Genomic DNA, 23,984 nt, shown 5'->3' with positions numbered 1-23,984 from the left:
GCCAACTGAGCTGCCTAAGCTAGCAGGCAGTGTTGTGTTGCACAGCCAACTGAGCTGCCTAAGCTAGCAGGCAGTGTGCTGTGTTGCACAGCCAACTGAGCTGCCTAGGACACAGCTAGCAGGCAGTGTGCTGTGTTGCACAGCCAACTGAGCTGCCTAAGACACAGCTAGCAGGCAGCGTGCTGTGTTGCGCAGCCAACTGAGCTGCCTAACCTTCAACGAAGATAAACAGATGAGGCACTGATCTCGCTGGCCAGCTGTATGTTGGGATGCTTACTTAATTAAAATGTATACGTTAAATGCAGTCTTCACATTTAAATGCATCATTCGAGCAGCCATCAGAAATGCTACATATGTAATGCAACAAAACACATCGGGAGAGGCTGAATACAATTTTGACGTCTGTCTTTCCATTAATGGTGCGCATATCGAGGTGTATAAGATATGTAAAAAATGAGTCCATCTACTTGCAGAAACAAACTGCCCATAATTACCTCTATTACTGTACTTGTCAAGATATTCATATATTTTATATTACGCATTCAAGCCGGATACTCTGTATAAAGGGACAGGCAGTTGTCCAGCAGAAGAAAATCAACATCTTTAGACTTACAAGAATGCAGAAATGGATAAATGAATCTCAAGGTGATCAGCTGAGTAGAACGTCCTGTAGTTGTCACAGTTCAGGGAGCAAAGTGATCGATCAGCTGTATTCCTTGTCCGACCTTCACACGAGAGATGTAGGTTTCTTTGTCGTTTTTCATGTATTATTTTTAGTTCGTGAGGACGTTTCCCAATTGTGTGTGGACGTGAGTTACAACTCAACCACATGTTTATGTGGAGACTTTGTTATCGAGTGAAGTAAGTCGACCCATTGTCTAAAGTACCATCATGGTCCCCAGCTAAAAACTTAAAGCCTCTGTTAGCTGGGTGACTTCAAATGTGTTAGTGCATGCCGAGCATAATTTTTTTCCTTTTTACTCAGATATTGTTGTGGTTTATACTATGACACCTTTCTAGTCGATTGACTCGGGTTCGATCTCCAATATGCAACGAATTAAAGGGTATGGAACCAGAGCATTTAGCTTCAGGAATACAATTAAGTAGAATAATAACAACAACGACAATTATCAAATCACAGTAGTCCTGCGGCTGTTACAGTATTCGACTTAGTTTCCTACTCAATTTGCATACCGCCGTCGTAAAATTACTTTTTTAGAATGGTAATTTTCTTAATTTTACGCTAGACTAAGTAAGACATGGATTATAATAATTTTACAAAATTGATTTTGAGTTGTGCATTTGAAGGTGGATTTGAAAGTAATGTTGTTAGATGAGAGAGAGATTTATTAAAGAAATAAATCGTCCATATTCCAATGAGAGTGACCATTCAGATCTGGAATACAGTCAGGTCAAAATTTCAATAGATTTTAAAAACATAATAAAGTGAAAATTTAATTCTTAATGGTGCAATGATCTTTTTTCCAGGGTGAATGGCGGAGGAATGTTAATCATGTTCTGAGGTATAGATGGAAATGAATGATTTGTACAGAGCCACTCTGTATCTGTATTAGTATATTTTTGTTCTATTTCGCAGAACGGAACGTTCAAATTTTTTTAGTAAGGTCGATGTCTGACTAGGGAGGGTGCCTCTTGCTCCGAAGAACAGGTTTCTGACAATTCACTGGTCGATAGATATTTTGTATTTTGCTGACAGGTAAGGCAAGCACGGAACATAAATAGCTTGCATTTCTAGGTCCACATCTCTATCCTGATTTGAGTCTCTTCAAAGAGAACGGTGGAATCTAAGACCATTGCTTTACTCTACTTTCTGTTGATGGCTTTGATGTCAGCCCTCCGATAAATCGTATCGTAGTAGATGTACTCCACCGAGCTCGATAGCTGCAGTCGCTTAAGTGCGGCCAGTATCCAGTATTCGGGAGATAGTAGGTTCGAACCCCACTGTCGGCAGCCCTGAAAATGGTTTTCCGTGCTTTCCCATTTTCACACCAGGGAAATGCTGGGGCTGTACCTTAATTAAGGCCACGGCCGCTTCCTTCCCACTCGTAGCCCTTCCCTGTCCCATCATCGCCATAAGACCTATCTGTGCCGGTGCGACGTAAAGCAACTAGCAAAAAAAAAAAGCAGATGTACTGGAAAGTATATCTAGAATGCAAAATAAAGCTTAAAGTGAAACAATACATTTACACTCAGAGGATGTTCGTGCGATTCGAATTATTTTGAAAATATAAATTTAAGTTTATTAGTGAAGGTTAATGTAATTACTTGAAGTAACTTTATATTTTTAGTTTTAGTAGGCCTATAGGAATAGCGGAAATTTATTTATAATTGATTAGTTTGTTTATAGTTGATTAATACCGTGATAGAAAGTAGAAAAATTTTGAAAATGATTTTGAGAGGAAGTGGATAAATGTTGTCCCTTGTGTATCAGGGTTTATTAAAATTGGAATAGTGAGAATTATATTTTATCGTCTATGCTTTCCTAAGCTTGTCAATCGTTCTTGTATTCAGCACTTATCACATATCACATTAACCAAAACTTCCTAATTATAACCAACTATCCCTAGGAGGGCTTCCGCCTTTCAAAACGCAGACCGTCCGAAGAGTGTACAGTGGCATCTGCCGTAGGTAACAAGCTCAGTGTTAGCACAGTCATTGTTTGCAGGTTTTAGGTGTGTCGGGGATAACATAAAAAGCACAGGTCCCGTACCAAGAGAGTTACTCATACATGATTACAATCTGACGACCTGGCCGAGAATCAAACCTGATACACCGAAGCCTGAAGGCCAAAAGGTTGACAAATCAACTACAGAACCGGATTTACTCGCGCTGAGAGGCGACAGTAAAAGTGTTTGATTCCCAGAACTAGGGTGAGTTTCATCACTTCGACTCGGTGTCTATCCGTCCTGTCCGTCACTGTGGTGTAGTGGTTACTGTGATTAGCTGCCACCCCCGGCGGCCCGGGTTCGAAAGTTTGAAAAGTGGTGCGAGGGCTGAAACGAACGGGGTACCGTCATCCTCGGGAGGCCAACTGAGTAGAGGGAGGTTCGATTCCCACTTCAGCCATCCTCAAAGTGGTTTTTCGTGGTTCCCACTTCTGCTCCAGGCAAATGCCGGGATGGTACCTAACTTAAGGCCATGGCCGCTTCCTTCCTCTTCCTTGTCTATCCCTTGCAATCTTCCCATCCCGTACAAGGCTCCTGTTCAACATAGCAGGCGAGGTCACCTGGGAGAGGTACTGGTTCTCCTTCCCAGTTGTATCCAGGACCCAAAGCCTCACGCTCCAGGACTCTGTCCCTGAGGCGGTAGAGGTGGGATCCCTCGCTGAGTCTGAGGGAAAAACCAACCCTGGATGGTAAACGGATTAAGAAAGAAAGAAAGAAAGAAAGAAAGAAAGAAAGAAGTCATTCCTTCCTCGTGATTTCCCACTTATTTTTTTATTTACTCTTGTCAGAAGCATACTTAATCATACAGTTAAAATAAAGTGATAATAAGACTATTTACAAAACTTACAAAAATGGACAAACAAAGGAAAATTGACCAAATTTACTATATATCTAGATGGTGTTTTTCCAAAACTGAGCCACACCTATGGCATTGTCATCAGCAAGCATTAAATCTTGCTCTGAACATGAAAATGGGCAGAGAGGACATTTATACACGTGGATTACTGTTTGTTCTTCACCGCAGTCGCACTTGCTGTCCTCTGATGTAAAGCCTCATAACTTACGTGAGGACTTAGCCCTGCCGACACCAGTTCTTAATCGGTTAAGGGACCTCCAAACACTCCAGTCTTCATTGTAACCAGGCAGAAGATGTTCACGCAGCTCCATCCATTCTTGCTGCTTAGATTTCCACAAGGAAAGTCTTGCCTTATCTGGTGGTCCTTTCAAGGGCTTTGATGTCTGGAGGAAACTTTTCCTGGATTTCAGCCTAGATTGAGATTGATGATGACCAAACAGCGGGTGAGCTTCAACGTTCTCAACCTTCAGTCGTTCTTGATCAGCAGCGATTTCTCGACGAATACTTGGAGGTGCAATGCCAGCAAGACAGTGTAGCTTCTCAACAGGAGTAGGTTTCAGGCATCCTGTGATTAATCTACAAGCTTCATTCAGGGCAGGGTCCACAGTCTTGGCGTGGGATGATCTATACCACACAGGGTATGCGTATTCCCCTGCAGAGTAATACAGAGCCAATGCAGTGGTTCTAAGAACTTGTGCCTTTGCACCCCAGTTTGTACCTCTCAGCTTCCTCAGGATGTTGTTTCTGGCACTGACTTTATGTTTGATGTTGGAACAGTGTTTTCTGAAAGTGAGAGAGCGGTTCAGCGTTACCCCTAGGTACTTTGGGGTGAAAGAATGTTCCAAGAGGGTTCCATTCCAGGAGACATGTAATTTCCTTGATGCCTCTCTGTTTTTGAGGTGGAAAGCACAAAGGAGAGATTTTGACGGATTCGGCTTTAGGTGGTTAGCCTTGTAATATGTGCCTAATTCCTTCAGAGCGCCGTCAAGAGTGAGTTCTACCTCTTCAAAAGTTGCACACTGGCAGGCTAGTGCAAGGTCGTCTGCATATATGAAACTTCTTGTTTTGTTAGGGAGTGGTTGGTCATTCGTATAAATATTAAATAGCAATGGAGCCAGTTCGCTTCCTTGGGGCAATCCATTTCCCACTCACTCAATGAAAATGCCGAGACAATACCTTAATATTCGCGCTGTGGAGTAAACATGAACTCAGTATTCTGCCTTGTTATATCACTATACAGGATACATCTAAGTTATGTTGGCAAACCTTTAGAAAGGGTAGAGAACTTATTTAAAACATTTGGACATGTACTCACTGTTCGACTCGTTGGCTGATTGGTCAGCGTTCTGGCTCAGAGGGGCCCGGGTTCGATTCCCGGATGGGTCGGGGATTTAACCTTAATTGGTTAATTCCAGTGGCTCGGGGGCTGGGTGTGTGTGGCGTATTCAACATTAGTAATCATGCTAGGTAGGGCCCTCATCTTCATAGACATGCAGGTCGCCTAACAGGCCGTCTACTAGAAAAAGGCCTGCACCAGGCCTCTCCGGAGGCCATACGCCATTATATTATATATGTACTCACTCAAGAGCTCCCATAGAGGCCCTCCAAATGTGGAGTGGCATCCACAAGTCCCCTAACCGAGTCTTTGCATAGCTTTCAGATACTTAGGCCAGTCTGACTGACCTTCTTTGGTCAGTTCGTATACTCTTCTCACCACGGTATCATTAGGTTTACGAGGCCGATGTGGGTGGCCCATCTCTCGCTAGCTCTTCTTCCACCTTTCATTCTGATTAATATTAATAGTGGACCGTTACCTAGTTCTACATCTCCTACAACTATAGCCATCACCCCACCATAATTCCTTCCGTTTAAGGAATGATTAATTATTGGAGAGTCCGACCTCCTTGCCTTTATCCTTTGCCTTTACTTTAATAGGTAATTATATCATTGTGCGAGCATTTCCACTAATTACCACAGTGACCACTTGCCCACAAGTTGTGACAAGCTGTTTCAATACAACAGGTTACTTAAAAGGAATATGAATTTCCGAAAATTAGTACGAAATATTGTCTCTTTCTTGCGTTAATTTCATTCTACTCACCGTGAATCGTTGAGTCTTGTCCCCATCGAGCTGCTGGTGGTGGTGATTTTGCTTTAAGAGGAAGTACCTAGCAGGAATTATTTAGAACAAGAGGTATCACAGTTTATCTCTCTCGAGTTACCACAGTGGAACCTAGATATCTCGAATCACCTCGGGAGCTGAATTTTATTTCGAGTTATCTATACTTCGAGATATGCAGGATGCCGTTCTTGAGCATGTAAAGCACATAATTGGATCATATGTGCCTACTGGCTTAAACGGAATGCATTACTTTTAAGAGTATAAAACATATACAAAACAAACTCTATAATACTGCATCACTTTAATTATAACCTTTCTTCTTCTTCTTCTTCTTCTTCTTCTTCTTCTTCTTCTTCTTCTTCTTCTCGTTCTTCTTCTTCTTCTTCTTCTTCTTCCGATGAGTCCTGCTAAGGACCCCGTGCCAATTTAAATTCAGTTCTTCATTCTTTGTTGTTTTCCCTTCCGCTCCTTCCTATATTCTTTCATGCTTTCACTATGCTCTTTCCTTCTGTCCTCGGACCACTTCGCACCAGGCTTCTTGTTCAATCTTCCTTGGAATCCTTCCATACTTACTACTCTCTTTCTAAAAATTTCTCTGTCCATAGTTTCTTCTTCACTTATGTTATTTATTTCTTTCTTTATTATAGTTACTTTCTTAGAAGATAGGATATAGTACATACTGTAGTGAAAAAAGAAACATACCTCCGTTAACACATCTGGAAGAAAATCCGTTAGTCTCTTCTGTTTGTTAGTGTTAGCTTTTCCTCCCTTCACGTTGAAACTTCTCGTCAATACCACGCAGCCGAGATTTGTAAATGGTGCTTATAATCCGCGTTTTTTTGGATTGCTTTCGCACGTGACCGGTTATTAATTCACACCCAAGAAATAGCGAGGCTTCGCCGATTTTCCGATCACTAGAAGTTTCAGTTTCTCGGTTCCTGTCATATTAGCTTCCAGCATCACTGTAACCCTTTCTTTATTTGTTGTTCCTCACAAACCACAAATGGCGTATTGCACAGTTAATGTTGCACAAAATTCGAGTTACAGAGTACTTCTTGCTTCAAGGGAGGAAATGTTTGCTTCGTGGAATCAAAAAGTACATGTAACCGAATTTCGAGTAATAGAGAAATAAATACACGTGAAGAATAAGACAAACAGCCGAGAAATATAATTTACTTCGAGATACTGAAAATTCTAGTAATAGAGGTTCGAGATATCGAGCTTCGCCTGTATATTATTGTACGAGAATTTCCACTAATCTTACTATATATAAAAATGGATGTATGTGTGTAAATGACACATCTCCTCCTAAACCACTGGAGCAATTTCAATCAAATTTTGAACTCTTATTATTTGCTATCCGGAGACGAGCCCAGTGGGGGTAAGCCACCTCTAGCCACCTTAATAGTGGGGGGTTAGGGGGGTCAGGTAAAAGAATAATCGAAAATAGTGTCCAATCCGTAGTTTTTGGGGTCGCTGAGGTGAATAGTGACACTATCGATTTTTTAAAGTAAAATTTCTGCTCCCATTTGGGTGGGGGGCGAGGTGGGACTGATGATGGATGTATGTGTGTAAATGACACTTCTCCTCCTAAACCACTAGAGCAATTTCAATCAAATTTTGAACACTTATTATTTACTATCTGGAGACGAGCACTGTGGGGGTAAGCCACCTCTAGCCCACTTAGGGGTGGGGTTAGGGGTTCAGGTGAAAAATAATCGAAAATAGTGTCGAGTACATATTTTTCGGGGTCGTCGAGGTGAATTGTACACTCCGGATTTTTAGTATCAGGAGACAAACCGCGTGGGGGTATTACACCCTAAGAAACCTTAGGGGCAGGGGGCAAGGGGGCTCAGATACAAAAATCATCAAATGTAGTGTTGAATCCATACTTTTCTTGGTCGCTGAGATGAATAGTCACACTCCGGATTTTTTAAAGTCCAAATTCAGCCCCCTTCGTGGTATGGGGCAATGGGAGAGTGATAATGAAAATAACTGAAAAGAATTTCGAATCCAGAGTTGTCGGGGTCGCTGAGACGAATAGCGAGACTCCGGATATTTTATAAGTTCAAGTTCATCCCCCTTTCTGCTAGGGGGTGAGGGGGATTCAGATTTAAAAATAATCGAAAATAGTGTCGAAGCCATAGTTTTCGGGGTCGCTGAGATGAATAGTAACACTCCCGATTTTTTAAAACTCAAAGTTTAACCCCCTGTGGGGGGGAGGGTAGTGAGATATAATAATAATCGAATGTACTGCCTAATCCATAGTTTTCAGGGTCGCTGAGATGAATAGTAATATTCCGGACTTTTAAAGTCCAGCTTTAGCCCCCTTTGGCATAAAGGGTGAGAAAAGGTGAAAAATAAATTGTCAAAAATGCCCCCCTTTGGCATATAGGGTGAGAAAGGGTGAAAAAATAAATTGTCAAGAATGCCCAAGGTAGTAGACGTGTGTATGTTCCAGTATGACTTTCAAGTATGACTTACTATCTGGAAAACATACTGCGGGAGTAAGACGCTCCTAGAACCACTTCGGAAGCGGGAGAAATATATAATCCATATTATATTATAGCGTAACGGTTAGTGTTATTAGCTGCCGTCCTCGAGGCCCGGGTTCGATTCCCGGTACTGCCAGAAATTTAAGAATGGCAGGAGGGCTGGTATGTGGTTGAAATGGTACATGCAGCTCCAGTGGGGGTGTGCCTAAAAAGAGCTGCACCACCTCAGGATGAGGACACGAGTTTACTTTACTAATAAATAGAAGTCACTTTGGCGCGATCTATGTATGCTGTACTATACATATATAAATTAAGGCATAAATATCAAAACAGGCGTGAGTTAATGAGACCGTTCTAGGCATCCTAGAAACTTAAAACTTGGTAGTACCAGACAACCTGATGACTTCAGGATCCCTAGAAAAATCTAAAATTCTCAAAATTCTCTAAGAGAGACACGTTGGGAGTTTCAAATCTGCATAAGAACACAGTCGGTAATATTTATCCAAAACGATAACCTATAGGTTTCTGGGCTTAAACGTTTCCTGAAAGTCCTAATTTTTAACCCCCTCCCCCATATCAAGATGGCAGCACAATCTCTCAGACGAGTTAGAAAATAGAAATTTGGCAAAATTATAGCTTTTTGCGTGTAACCGACGGAATACGAGGTGTTTAAAAAATCTATTCTTTTTACCCCCAAAAATATCGAAACATGGAGGCAATTTTAATGACGGTGCAGACCTTCCTTTCGAGGTATTTGTTGGCTAAACGGTAAGTCGTATCACAAAACGGATGGCACAATCTCCGTTCAATTTGAAGTGATCTACAACTTTGGTCCTATGACGTTTTGTCGTATCTATATACCTTATGTTAAATTTGGCTCTATTTCTGGATTTACCTAAATTTTGCACTTTGTACACGTATAATTGATGGTTTGATTCACTTGTAGGAAAGATGGGATCATCAAAATCTACACGAATATTGGCCCACCCAGCCAAATTCTATGTTTGAAGCTGTCGCATAAGTATCTGAAAAGTAATTCACTGTGTGAAAACCTTACATAAATTTCACCCTATTCAACGTTTCTAAAATAATCTTGCCTTTAAATAGATGAGATACGAGGAAATATCATAGGGCCAGCCATTTAGATAGCTAAATGAGGCCAGAGTCGTCTTTTTATACAATCCGTTTTTCAATATGAATGCACCGTTTAGCAGCAGTTATTCTGTAAATGAAGGTGAACATGCATATACTTCCGTACGTCGATCTACATTTATTAATTTAAGTCGATTTGTAGCGATCTAGAAAGGGGTGTGTCTTACATTATAATTAATACTTTACAAATCAATAGTGACTCCCAGCAGGAGGGCGTCTGCCGTTGTAATCAGTACTCCCCACATAGACTTTAACTAGCAATAGGAATGGGGTAGTTCTCCAACGCCTGTGTACCATTGTAATGCATAAATCCCTTCTTGATTTGACTTGCAGAAGGCAAGGGAGCGTGCATTTTTTTAAAAACTCTTTTACCTGATTCTCTTTATCATTAGGTACAGGTGCCCCAGATTATAAACAAATTTACCCATCAAAATGTGACTGACGTTACGCATAGTGAATTGCGGCAGACAAGTGGACCTGTCGTTATCATCACAATTCTGCAACCCGCACGTCTGCGGACCTCCCTATGCTTTTTTCGGATAACGCCAAGAGACATGCAATTAAAATTTTTTAGTCACTTCATGTACAGCAATTTACTTCGATATCCGTATACATTGTAGAATACCGTAGCGAAGCACGGGTACATTTGCTAGTTACCACAATGATCACCTACCCGCAAGTTGTGACAAGCTGCTTCAATATAACACGTTATTTTGAAGAAATATGAGAACTTTCCGAAAAATAGTACGAAATACTGTCTCTTTCTCGCATTAATTGCACTTTACTCCTCGTGAATCGTTAAGCGTTTTGTTTCCATGGAGCTACTGGTGGTGGTGATTTTTGTTTTAAGAGGAAGTACCTAGCAGAAGTTATTTAGAACGTGAGGTATCACAGTTTATCTCTATCGGTTTATTATTTCAAAGTGGGCTCACACCCGTGGTGACTCACCGGTCCCATGAAGATCTCAGGAGCTTTCTCTCGCACAGTGAGAACCGTCTCCTGGACGTCCGTGGCTGCTACCGTCATGAGAGGAAGCAGTGTGCTCAGGAAGATCTCCATCTGGCCCTGGAAATGTAGAGCATTTTTACTTTTACTTTTAGCCAACCGTATTAGGATATGTATCAATACGAGGATAAGGGTGAGAGATTCGGTCACTAACCAATATTAGCACACTTAAGATAGGATAATCAGACTCACTCCAGACAAATGTTATAAGCTGCTAACTACAGTAAATCTTTATTATACGTAGTATGTCCGGAAAATACGTATAAAAGTTGAATAATAACTTTATTTGACAATTATTCAGGTATTACAATATGCTCTCCTTCAAAGTACTCTCCCTGAGACAAGATGCACTTCTGCCAACGCCGTTCCCACTGTTGATAACATTGTTGAAAGTCTTCAGTTGTGATGCTGTTCAGTTGCCGTGTCGTTTCTCCCTTGATGGCTTCCACATCACCCAAGTGCCGCCCCCGAAGCACCATTTTGCATTTCGGGAACAGGAAGAAGTCACAAGGGGCTAAATCGGGTGAATAAGGCGGTTGGTCTGTCACGGTGATTGAGCTTCGGGCCAAAAACTCACGCACAACGAGCGACGTGTGAGCGGGCGCATTGTCGTGATGAAGGATCCACCTGCCCCCTTGTGCCAAATCCGGTCGAACTCGGGCCACACGAGCTCTGAGACTTGATGTTGATGCGCTGTTCCTCAATCAGAGAGAGCTCCATACCGACGGCAGGTGAAAACGGGTAACTTTCAACAAGCAGCCGCACACTGCTACTGACACGCAGAGCTCTCCGACTCGAACTGAGCGTTGAGAAGATTGGCGACAACAGCAGTGCCACCTGGCGGCGCCTCCACGATACGTGATACGTCACCCCGACGGATTTATACGTATTTTCCGGACACACTACGTATACTCCCTGCCATGTAAGCTTACACACTAAGGTTACAACGTTATTCTTTCTGCCCTGTTAATACCGCAGGTAATTATTTATTATTTTCTAACTGTTAGGTTAGATTCATTGTCATTAACCATACAGTTTAAGTACCCTACTGGCCGATACGACGTCTTACAGTGACTGTTAATCTTGCACGTTGGCACTTTATAGTCATAGCCTTTTTTCGTCACGTGCGAGATTTACGTATTTAGAAAGTATCTAGTGTTACATTGGCGGTATAAGTAAAGCATATTTTCTTTTTCTGCAGGATTATAAATCTGTTTGGGTAATGCCAGTTAAGTAAAAATGCGGTATGTTGAATGACGTAGTTCGTGTTGAATGACGAACGCATCATTATCATAATATGGTGTTATTTCGACCAATTCGTATGTATAGAATGAAATTAAGCCGTATAAGAAGCAAGAAAAATCTTCAAGAACATCTAAGGAAAGGAAAGCAAGATTCCCTTCTTCATAAAGATCAGTTCAGTTGGAATGGAACGAAATGTCATTATCAACCTAACCTAACCTAACCTAACCTAACCTAACCTAACCTTGTCTTGTCAGTACTTTGGTACGGTTTGCATACTTAGCCTTTGTGTATTGTTATTGACTAACGGCGTATGTACATGTAATGTATTTGCTTCGGTGTTTTACCGCAGGGTGGTTCGACGTAATTCCGGCATGTAATTTCAAATTTCAAGAAAGAATCTCTGAATTATTTACACCAGACAAACACAGAAGAATACGGTTATAGTAATGCGTATATCGAAGTAAAGGAAGAAATATATAACATTAAATTAAGTGAAGGTGAGAGTGTGTTTGTTTCCTTAATTTCTCATTGAGTTTTAAAGCCGACTTAAATATGAATATTTTTGTACCGGGAGGGACACCTCAATGCCGCGCATTCAAATTCTGCGCCAAAATGAACTCCTCTATTGGTGATACTGTGAAACTGAATCTACACCAAACCGGATCTTTAATCAGAAGATGTCACCAAATACAGTAGAGACAATACGCGACGCTCAGCGAGATATCGAGGGACAGCTATTAGAGCTCTTTCTAGCGAGTAGACCTGAAAACTACTGATTCTGCCATAAGAACACGTGTATTTGTGTGTGAAGTTTTTGGTGTTATTTATGTGTTTTCAGTAAGTTGAAATAATTAAATAGTAGCGTGTGTCATTCCTTGACACCTTCTCTCAACATGAGAGGAAAGGGATGTGCTGTATTTGGCTGCAGTAATTATGAAGTAGAGAAGAATGCGCGGTCTTCCTTTCGCTACCCTCGTGACAAGAAAAAATAAGTAATATTGTGTTTGCATATATATTCTTCCAGTGACAAAGGCATTTTTATAGTACTTCATAATCTTCTGACCTGCTCAGCCCATATCCTAACTGGCTTAAAATATAATACGCATATTGTGTTGTATAGTGCAGCAGTTAACCTTCAATACCGGTGTATTGTAGGTGTGATCTGTGGGTTTTGAAATGTCACAGAAGTGATTTGGATAAGGTGTACAAGAAAGGAGGGACGTTACTCTTATATAAGAATTATAAGACTTGTTCAGATCATTTCCAGGCCAGCGACTTAAAAAATCCTCGACTATACAGTGAAGAGTATGTTACATTTTTACTCTAATTGTACGTAAATATTCCTCAAAGCATCACTATCGACAACATTTTCATACTTTTCTTTCTTTTATCCCTCTTCTCAGATTAAAGCCGGGATTTTATAGATTTTCTTTCTGTTAGTAGGCTTCATGTTAAGAGGAAAATTGTCCAGCTTTTAAATGTTAATTCATTGCACCATATGTGTAAGGAATGTGCCGATATTTTTATTGACAAGTGTCTTAATGTGATGATACAATTTTTTTAAATGAGAAAAAATACAAATCTAGCCGTAAAAGTTCAGGCAGGAATGCAAAAAAAGTAATGCATAAATGAAAGATCAAGCCATTTCACATCTTATTTATATGTCTAATTTCAGTCTTTAAATAACAACCTTTTAAATAAATCTTCATTCCCTTATCCAGAATTGCTTTAGCAACTTCGAAGTTAATATCTCAATAATATTTTCTTTCTAGACGTAATTTATTTATTTATTTTCGTATATGCATTTCCATTGATATTTGAATTTAGCGCGACTTTTCAGGTCAAGTCACTAGGAGCGCCACCGTCGAATTGTCTCCCATTTTAACAAGGCTAAATCCGTAAACGTCGCGTATTGTCTCCACTATATTTGATGTCACCAGATAAATATTGAGTAATTTTGTTATTGTGAAGTTTCCTGAACTGACTGAATTTCTCCTAGTTTTGTTTGCTATCCATCAAGAAGTTTGGACATTTTTCCACAGATGACACTACTAAAACCTATGATCATGCACCCTGGTGCGAGGTGTAAGAACTTATAATTCGACGTAATTCCGGCATGTAATTGCAAATTTCAAGAAGGAATCTGAATTATTTACACCAGACAAACTCAGAAGAATACGGTTATAGTAATGCGTATATCGAAGTAAATGAAGAAATATATAACACTAAATATTAAGTGAAGGTGAGAATGTGTGTGTTTTTTCTTAATTCCTCATTTAGCTTTAAAGCCGACTTAATTATGAATATCTTGATTGATCATTTTCTTGGGTGAGGAAACCTCCATTATTGATACTTACATTGAGGTTAGTTTATTGATGGTAATATCTCGTGATTTCGATATGTAACTAATCTGGTTGGCTGCAGTGATGAACCATTACAAAAAGACAAGAAGGCGGCGATATTTTTTTTGTTAGTGTATAGCCTTAAGTCGAGTATTATAGACATAATTTTACGGATTCAAAGAACAAGCAATAACATTAACAAAGACTCTGTCACCTGAAAAAGTTCGATACCATTAATTAGTACAGGTGTAGCCAAATGGGTAAATAACAGGTCGGCCATTGCCATTCTTTAAGGTTAGGTCGTTTTCCTGACGATTGTTTTAGCCATTGGCCTGAAATCTATATATAAAACCAAACTAAACTCCATGACGCAAAAGTCCCGAAGGGCCATGGCCTACCAAGCAACCGCTGCTCATCCCGAAGGTCTGCAGATTACGAGGTGTCGTGTGGTCAGCACGACGGATACCCTCGGCCGTTATTCTTGGCTTTCTAGACCGGGGTCGCTATCTCACCGTGAGATAGCTCCTCAATTGTAATCACGTAGGCTGAGTGGACCTCAAACCAGCCCTCAGATAAAGGTAGAAATCCCTGACCTGGTCGCCAACCGAACTCGGGGCCTCCGGGTAAGATGCAGGCACGTTGCCCCTACACCGCGGAGCCGGCGAAATCTATACATACTGTATATAAAATTATAGTTTTGTCTGTACATTGCACAGAATTAAAACAGAATAGTATTTCTCTGACGTTCATATCCACACTAAGAAATAAATGCCATTTTAAATTTCCTTCATATCCTTCATATCCTTCATTGGGGTAATCACATAAATATGATTGTAAATGAAGGGTACAGATCTCTGTACATGGTTATGAGGGTATTTAGGGTTGTAGTAAGGATGTAAAGGAGAGAGCATATTTGTCTCTGGTGAGACCCCAACTAGAGTATGGTTCCAGTGTATGGGACCCTCACCAGGATTACTTGATTCATGAACTGTAAAAAAATCCAAAGTAAAGCAGGTCGATTTGTTCTGGGCGATTTCCGACAAAAAAGTAGCGTTACAAAAATGTTCCAAGTTTGGGCTGGGAAGACTTGGGAGAAAGGAGACGAGCTGCTCGACAAAGTGGTATGTTCCCAGCTGTCAGTGGAGAGATGGGTGGGAGGACATCACTAGACGAACAAGTTTGGGTGGTGTCTTTAAAAGTAGAAAAGATCGCAATATGAAGATAAAGTTGGAATTCAAGAGGACAAATTGGGGCAAATATTCATTTATAGGAAGGGGAATTAGGGATTGGAATAACTTAGCAAGGGGATGTTCAATAAATTTCCAATTTATTTGCAATCATTTAAGAAAAGACTAGGAAAACAACAGATAGGCAATCTGCCACCTGGCCGACTGCCCTAAATGCAGATCAATAGCGATTTAAATAGTCTGTCTGTTCTGCAAGAACCGTGATCTAACGGGAAAATTGCAGCAAAATAAATCGCAATGTTTCTATGTTTGTCTGTGGGTTTTCATGTAAAAACTACTTTTTGTGCTAACATAGCTGCGCTATTAGCTGCAATCTAAAATATACTTTTGAATTTACCCTTGAATAAGTAAACTGAGTCAGTCTCCTCGTCAAGGTTCTTTTCTTTGTGAATAGTAAATATAACTGCAAAGAAGGGTACCGAATGGAACGTGCTTTTTATCCTGACATAATCAAGGCTAAGCTTCTTTTTAAGTTTACGCAACAAGAGATGATAAAATATATAGGGAAACTATCTTCTACGCCGCTGGGGATACACCAAGGTCCCACTGTTGTGTCGAAGGGAAAAAGTTCCTTTCCCTCAACAAGGCAACTAGGTTACCTAAAGAAAATCATACAACGCGTACAAATGTCAGATGCTCAAAGGTTAATGTAGTTTCTTTGATGTACCACATTCCGCAAAAAAAGTTTTACATTAATGATTTGCGCAAATGAAGGCAACTCCGATGTACAAGAATGAAATGATGAATCCTTTGAATTATATCTTGAGGAAATAATTACATCCAATGTGGGGGCGTGATGTCTGAGTAATAAAGTCACTGTTTTCTCCCCAGTTCGAATCCCGACTAAGGAATATGAAGATTATTAAATGAAAAGTCACGACCCCGTGGTTCGTAAACATGAAGGTCCCGTGCGGCTATGATCGCAATATCATCAATTTCTAAAAACTAGAAGCTTGCTTATTTTGATATCCACTGTTGTTCCTGTCAAAAGATAATATTTCGAAAATTCTGTAAAAGCTTGTCCGAACGAGTTTTGGAACTTCCTAATAATTTTACTGCCAAAAATATGACTAATAATTAGTCGGTTTAGATATCTATTGAGTAATACGATAAAACTATATCCTGTGCAACAAATCACTAGGAGCAGATTTTAGTCGCACAGTCAATTCAGTCAATTACTCCTTGACCTTCTCTCAAGGTAGGGGACTCAATCCTGGCTGAAATCGTCAGGACTTTGAGGGGTTTTAACTAGGACAAATTCGTGTCATTGGCTTCAGGCATGCTCAGATACCCTTGTGGTAGTACATTACGATATCTTAGAGACTGTTTAAACCGTTAGCAGCCCAGCAATTAGGTATAATGATAATAATAATAATAATAATAATAATAATAATAATAATAATAATAATAATAATAATTGTTACGGGGCTACCCGTGGATCGCAGAGGTGAAAGAAGGTGCCGGGGTGAGTGGGTCTAACTACAATGTCAAAATTAGTTAAAACTTAAACTGAAAGTTATATTTTCAAAATTCAACATTTTACAATTTACAGTTACAAGCAGCCAACATCAAACAAGTCTAGGGACGACAAAATTGTTGGTATAAACAGATCGTGGGCTTCAAGCTCTCACTTAACTTTTCCTGAGCTCCTAGCTCAAATTTACAATAGAGCACAAATTTTATACAAGTGCAGAACTCCCCTAATACATGGAGCATTTGCTCCCATAATAAGATACCTAGCCTTCCAGAGGCACTCGTTATAATCACAAAATTGAAAAAGGGCTAACAGGCTCTCAAGCCTACTCAAGGCAATATTGCATGACAATATAGTAATCTCTGGCCTTACAAGGCACTATTTACAAATAGAAATCTCATTACACATAGGTAGCTAGTACCCAACCTACAGGGCCTTAGTGAAAAAGAACAGGTTAAATAAACGGTCCGAGTACAATTTGAATGGAGTCGAAGATTGAGCTCCAAAACACAAATTTTGAAAACCTATAGGGCGCTTGACCGACGAAACAGGGGCTATTCCCAAACTGCTGAGGTAGCACGCATGGAAATAACTTTAATACATTGCAGAAACCAAAGGTTACAAAACGTGCTACCTCAAACCAAAATGAAGGGGGGCTCGAGAGGATACATCACACTCTATCCCCGATTTACAGTTGAAGATTTAATGAAGTTATTACATTAGCCGGCAGAGAGTTACATTTTCAGAAAAGTAGGTTACATCATTGATGATTCGGACCTTTCTCTCGGGTTAAACTGCGGAGCTAGCAAGAAAGAAAGAAAGATGTTATATGGCCATTACCTTGTAGAAGGTCTAGCAGCTGATGAAGAGGCCTCCCGCCTCCTGATTGACACACACACTCAGTAAGATGACGATCAATTTGCCAAGAGACGTGAAAATCTGCAGTTTATAAACCCTCGGGGAAAGTTCGAGACCATTCAAGATTAAACTAGCCACACCCTCTCGTTTTGATTGGGTAATTTAAAAGTTACACTCAAAATCGAAGAAGAAGAAGAAGAAGAAGACTGTGATTGGAAGAAAATTAATTACAGAACTTATGGATTGGCTGGATTCAAAACTGGCGGAAAGAAATGATAAATATCGCCAACCCAAAAATAAATGAACCTCAATTAGTAAAAAACTTATGAACACAAAACTTCTTTAAATCAAAAGTTCTTTCACTTCGCACCAGGGTGCATGATCATAGTTTTAGCAGTGGCATCCACTGAGTAAATTTATAAGTTGGTCTAGTTTCAATTTCACTGTTTCACCAGTAGAGGAGTTCTTTTAGGCGCTAGATTTAAATGCGCGGCGTTGGGGTGTACCTCCCGGTACAATAATAATAATACATGGAAGGATCACCTCGATACTTAGATAAACAACCTCTGGTAACTCATGGCCGGTTCGACATATTTGTTGGTAAACTGGTTGGCAGCTGCGCGGGAAGTAAACTACCTGGGGATGTAAATCAGCTGGTGTTTTGGCTTGCGTGCAATCACCTCCGCGCAAGCGCTAGGTAGCTACCCGGAGCTATAGTGCTATTAAAACAATGTGCGTGTTCTGACAGTTCGCAGCACGTGGCGCCGAACAAAGGAGTGGGAGCGCTGTGTTGCCACATGATCCGGCATGAGTTACTACATCACAGTCAACAGCTCTCGTTCTGCGCTAGGCTCTGCGGAAAATAATATCCATTAACGGCGATCATGAAAGAGTTAGAAAAACGTTAAATGTCGTTGCTATTATTCCAAGATGGCTCAGCAGTAATTATATCAGCTCAAATATCGTAAGACAAACTCCTCATTCGCCTTCCTCATAGGCTTTAATGAGTCGGGTTTTGCCCGGTGTTGATAACCTGTCATGTGATGGTCCAATTACATCCACTCCCTCTCTTTCCCCTTCACCTTCTTCCCAAGGCTCCTTTTCTTTCTTTTCTTTTTCTTTCCCTATTCTAATTACTGTAGCTTGAGAAATTTTAAAGCTGCTGCTGTTCTTTCTACAACTTTGTTAACGTCTATCAGTGGGCCTCCATTTTTCCCTTCAGCCTCAAAATATTCCCGTAAGGCACATACCATATCGCGAACTTGACCACGTATAGCGAAGCCATGCCTCTCCATTACGCTTGCCTTTTTTCTAGGTGAATGAATTCTAGGTCGCCCTCGGTGTTTAGCGGCGCTCTGAACGGGTTGCAACATTTTGAATTCAGTAAATGAGACGGTGTTAAAATTACACTATACTACACAATACTATAATTTACACTACACTAGAATGCCAGCCTCGATAACGAGTTACACTATATAGCACTATAATATTTAGTTGATTTAAAAAACACACTATACAGACAATGATATCTCTCAAAGTAGACATTGTTAGCCCAGCCACATGTGTTACGGTATACTATATTGGCAACGTGGAACTCGGACCGACCGCCTCGCGAAGCTTTCAGACAGCGGGGGTAGGAAAAGGGAGAGTGCATGCCGAGCTGGGATTGGCTGAAACGGGAGGCGTATACCGGTTGCCATAGTAACTGCCACCTCCTACTACCACGCTGAGAGCTGTCAGAACACGCACATTGTTTTAATAGCACTATAGACACCGACATACGGGGTTGACTAGACTGATTTTCAGTGACTTCTCGCTTTCGAGTGAGGTGCTATCTGTCATTAAATGTATGACTCATTTCGATTGTCTTATTTTCCTGTGCTTGCATCTGCTGATTTTCAACAAAAGGCCTGATAAGGGGAGTCTTACGAGTTATGGACAACAATTTAAGTCAAGCTCCGTGATTTTAATCTAAGAGCTTCAAAATCGATACCTAATTGGGATTAAAATCTCGAGATTACATTATCTCACGCCAGTTATAACCTGTGAAGTAAGGTAGCGTTTTGGAAAGGATTCTCGGAGTAGATTGGTCTAGTCGCTCGCTCCGTAATAGAAGGTACACAGGTTCTCTTCAACATTCTAATTTACATTTAAAATTTTATTTTAATTCCCTGTCGTTGTTCATAACTCTCGTTTACGCGTTTCCATATACGTATATACACACACATCTTCCTTATGGACTTTGATCATTCTATCTGAAGGCTTGCCAGTATTGATTAAGTATCTCCACGATCCTCTATTTGCTACTAGCTCTGTATGATATGCGATATGTTTTACGGCTTTTAGTGCCGGGATATCCCAGGACGGGTTCAGCTCGCCAGGTGCAGGTCTTTCTATTTGACTCCCGTAGGCGACTTGCGCGTCGTAATGAGGATGAAATGATGATGAAGACAATACATACACCCAGCCCCCGTGCCGTAGGAATTAACCAATTAAGGTTAAAATCCCCGACCCAGCCGGGAATCGAATCCGGGACCCTCTGAACCGAAGGCCAGAACGCTGACCGTTCAGCCAACGAGTCGGACACTAGCTCTGTGACCTCGTTTAATGCATTTCATTATAGTGTTCAACTTTATGAAGATAAAGTTGGAAGATACTGTAAATGTAAAGAACTAATCGGGGTAAATGTCCATTCTGAGGACTTCGGGAATGGAATAGTTTCCAATTTCTTTGAAATCATTTAAGGGAATACCATGTGAACAACTGATAGGGAATCTGCTACCTGGGCGACAGTTCTGTATGTTATGTGTGTGTGGTTTTTTTTTTTTTTTTTGCTATTTGTTTTACGTCGCACCGACACAGATATGTCTTATGGCGACGATGGGACAGGAAAGGCCTAGGAATGGGAAGGAAGCGGCCGTGGCCTTAGTTAAGGTACAGCACCAGCATTTGCCTGGTGTGAAAATGGGAAACCACGGAAAACTATCTTCAGGGCTGCCGACAGTGGGGCTCGAACCCACTATCTCCCGAATACTGGATACTGGCCGCACTTAAGCGACTGCAGCTATCGATCTCGGTGTTATATGTTTTACTACTATATCATGATTGGAATTAATCATAACATCACTTTCTATAAGTAGCACACAAATAAAACATTTCAATGAAATACATTATTAAGAAAGAACGTATGAAAAGAGGCATACAGGCGAATACAACGTTTTTTTTCTTCTTAATCTATTTACAATCCAGGGTTGATTTTTCCCTCGGACTCAGCGAGGGACCCCACCTCTCCTGCCTCAAGGGCAGTGTCCTGGAGCGTGAGACTTTGGGTCGGGGGATACAACTGGGGAGGGTAACCAGTACCTCGCCCAGGCTGCTCACCTGCTACGCTCAACGGGGGCCTTGTCAGGGGATGGGAAGATTGGAACGGACAGACAAGGAAGAGGGAAGGAAGCGGTCGTGGCCTTAAGTTTGGTGCCATCCCGGCATTTGCCCGGGGGAGAAGTGGGAAACCGCGGAAAACCACTTCGAGGATGGCTGAGGAGGGAATCGAACCCCTCTCTACTCAGTTGACCTCCTAAGGCTGAGTGGACCCCGCTCCAGCCCTCGTACCAGTTTTCAAATTTCGTCGCAGAGCCGAGAATCGAACCCGGTTCTCCGGGGGTTGCGCCACCACAGAGGCGGACAACTAAACTATCACATATAGTGTATTTCCTCCTACCTAGTCGCTGGCTACGTAATGTTTGCCACAGGGACTTCTGTATGTCATCCTTGGGTTATATAAACAAGGTAACTATTTTTAGCGTGTTCTAATTATGGCAAAGAGTCGCATCCTTTGTATAGGTATGTGATGACGACTTTCACTCACATTCAAAGCCTTTGGCTGGAATGTCTCTCTTCATTCAACACTGTCAACAGTTCCATGAATACAAACGCAACTAAACATCAATATTTAGCAACTTACGTGCAAATAACTGAAAAAGTATGTACATATTAAATATTTTAATTTCCAGACGACCTTCCTCTTCTTCCTCTGCCACTTTACCCACGTCCTGGTTGGGTCGTGGGTGTGAGCTATATCACACATGTGGACTCGGCCCGATTGTACCATCACAGCCCCTTCCTGACACCACCGCTATGTGGAGGTATGCATTCACTACTGCGTGGCTGGTAGTGTGGTCTCTTGTGTGTATTCGCACAATCATAAACACTCAGTCCTGAGTCAGTGGACGCGGCTAAGTTTCCCAACCCAGCCGGAAATTGAACCCAGGGCCCTCTAAACCGAAGATTGATGGTTTTGGTGATTATTGTTTTAAGATGAAGTTAAACTGGGCAGCCATCCTCTCACAGAAGGAAAATGGTATAATTCCGACACTTCGAAGAATGACGACGTCGGCAAAAGAAAGTTAAGGGTCACGATGGGCCCGAGGAATCGCAGACCTAATACCATCGGGTTCGGAAAGGAACAAGAGTTGGCTAAGGGAGGTTGGATAGGAAAGGTGAAAGTGAGGAGTCTGTCACAAGTGGAGGCAATGCCAGACTGAGCTACGGGAACCTTGATCGCTAACACACTCCCATGTTTAGAGCCCCTGACCCACTTTTAATCGCATCTTACGATGGGCAGGGGATACCGTAGATGTATTCTACAGCCCCCTCACACACAGAGTTTCTGAGCCAACACTGACCACTCTATAAATTCCTAATAACGTAGTACTTTTTTGAAATATCGCGTAGGATTTGAACACATTGCCTACATATATTTAAATAATCTTAACCTAAATCACCAAAATAATAATGGCCTGTGGCCTCCAAAGAGGCATGGTGCAGCTCTTTAGAGTTGGGGCGTCTGTGAGGATGGGGCTCCGCCCATGATGAATTCAACGTGAAGACGTCACACACACATGCCAGCCTCCCAGCCGTTGCAATTGACCAATGAAGGTTAAAATCTCCGACCCGGCGGAGAATCAAATCCGGGTCCTTCTTGTTAAACGACCATCATGATAACCATTTAGCTATTGAGCCGGAAATCTGAATCGCTAATATATAACAGCAACATTGACTCGACGAGGAAAGCAACGGGAAACTACCTCACTCTCCATTTCCATAGAAGGCCTAGGTCTTTTCAATAACGCCTAGCCTCTCTATTACAGCTGACGATGGGTCTGTTGGGGATATAACCAGCCTTTGGACTGAAAACTCAACGTGTGTAACCTAAATCTAGCTCGGATTACAGATTGAGGAGGCAAGTATAGCGGAAAACTTTCTCGCATATTGTCTTACTTTATTCTATTAGCGCACGTTTCGATTGAGTTAAGCCCAGTGTTTGCAGCATTTCCTTCACGAATCAGGCATCTAATAGTGTCTTATAGGATAACACTTCCGACAGGTACATTGCAGATTCCCTCGTTTTTCTCAGTCAGGTTTACATTTTTATATAAAGTGACACTCTTCAGCCGTAGTTCTACTTTGGGTTCCATTTTGCAGTGTTTTCTTCTCTTTCCGGTCCGTTTATCACAGAATCTCCTCGTCTTCTATTCCAGCTTTCTTTTTTAAGAGTCCTCTTTCTGCCTTTGTTGTCGACATTTCTCATATTGTCGCGAATGGTATTGTTTATAGGGCTCCATTTTCCTTTTCCCTTCGCTGGCTCTATTTAAGATCATTTGCTTGGGTTGAGTCGTCCTTTACCAACAGTGCAAATAGCTTTCGAAGTGAAAATAGCATTCGAAATGCTTTTTCTTCTTTTTATTTTTGCTAGTGGCTTTATGTCGCACAGACACAGATAGGTTTTGTGGCGACGATGGGATAGGAAAAGCCTAGGAGTTGGTAGGAAAAGTGGCCGTGGCCTTAATTAAGGTACAGCCCCAGAATTTGCCTGGTGTAAAAAATGGGAAACCACGGAACACCATCTTCAGAGCTGCCGACAGTGGGATTCGAACCCACTAACTTCCGGATGCAAGCTCACAGCCGCGCGCCCCTAACCGCACGGCCAACTCACCCGGTGCACTCGAAATGAAAGGATTGCTTGCTGAGCTGAGGAACTTCGTCATTTATTCCAGTTCGTGAAACATATTCATGTAAAACTGGTAGAACTCCATCGAATTGGGAATCAGGATGACCTTATATTACTTTTCCTACCATTCCTTTATCTTCATTTTCATACCACAGTCTGAAAATAAAATGAAATGGCGTATGGCATTTAGTGCTGGGAGTGTCCGAGAACATGTTCGACTCGCCAGGTGCAAGTCTTTCGATTTGACTCCCGTAGGCGACCTGCGCCTCGTGATGAGGATGAATAACGATGATGAAGACAACACATCCACCCAGCCGAGCGAAATTAACCAATGATGGTTACAATTTCTGACCCTGCCGGAATCGAACCCGGGATCGCTCTGATCAAAGGCCAGCACGCTAACCATTTAGCCACGGAGCCGGACACCAAAGTCTGTAAAATACCGTGATTCCACAGTAACCTATGTAATGCTTTCTGTACTTGTCAAGTAT

General features: G+C 41.4%; 1 protein-coding gene across 1 annotated transcript in view; it reads right to left on the bottom strand.

The window, feature by feature from the left end:
- LOC136875979 (uncharacterized) overlaps positions 1-23,984 on the bottom strand; it is a 328,986-nt gene that overhangs the window by 89,978 nt on the left and 215,024 nt on the right. The window contains exon 13 of the mRNA XM_068228285.1: positions 10,261-10,377. Within this exon, the coding sequence (XP_068084386.1) occupies positions 10,261-10,377 (117 nt within the window). The remainder of the gene's footprint in view (positions 1-10,260; positions 10,378-23,984) is intronic.

This window comes from Anabrus simplex, chromosome 6, assembly GCF_040414725.1.
Source record: "Anabrus simplex isolate iqAnaSimp1 chromosome 6, ASM4041472v1, whole genome shotgun sequence".
Taxonomy (NCBI): Eukaryota; Metazoa; Arthropoda; class Insecta; order Orthoptera; family Tettigoniidae; genus Anabrus; species Anabrus simplex.
This window is presented reverse-complemented; position numbering and strand designations above follow the sequence as displayed.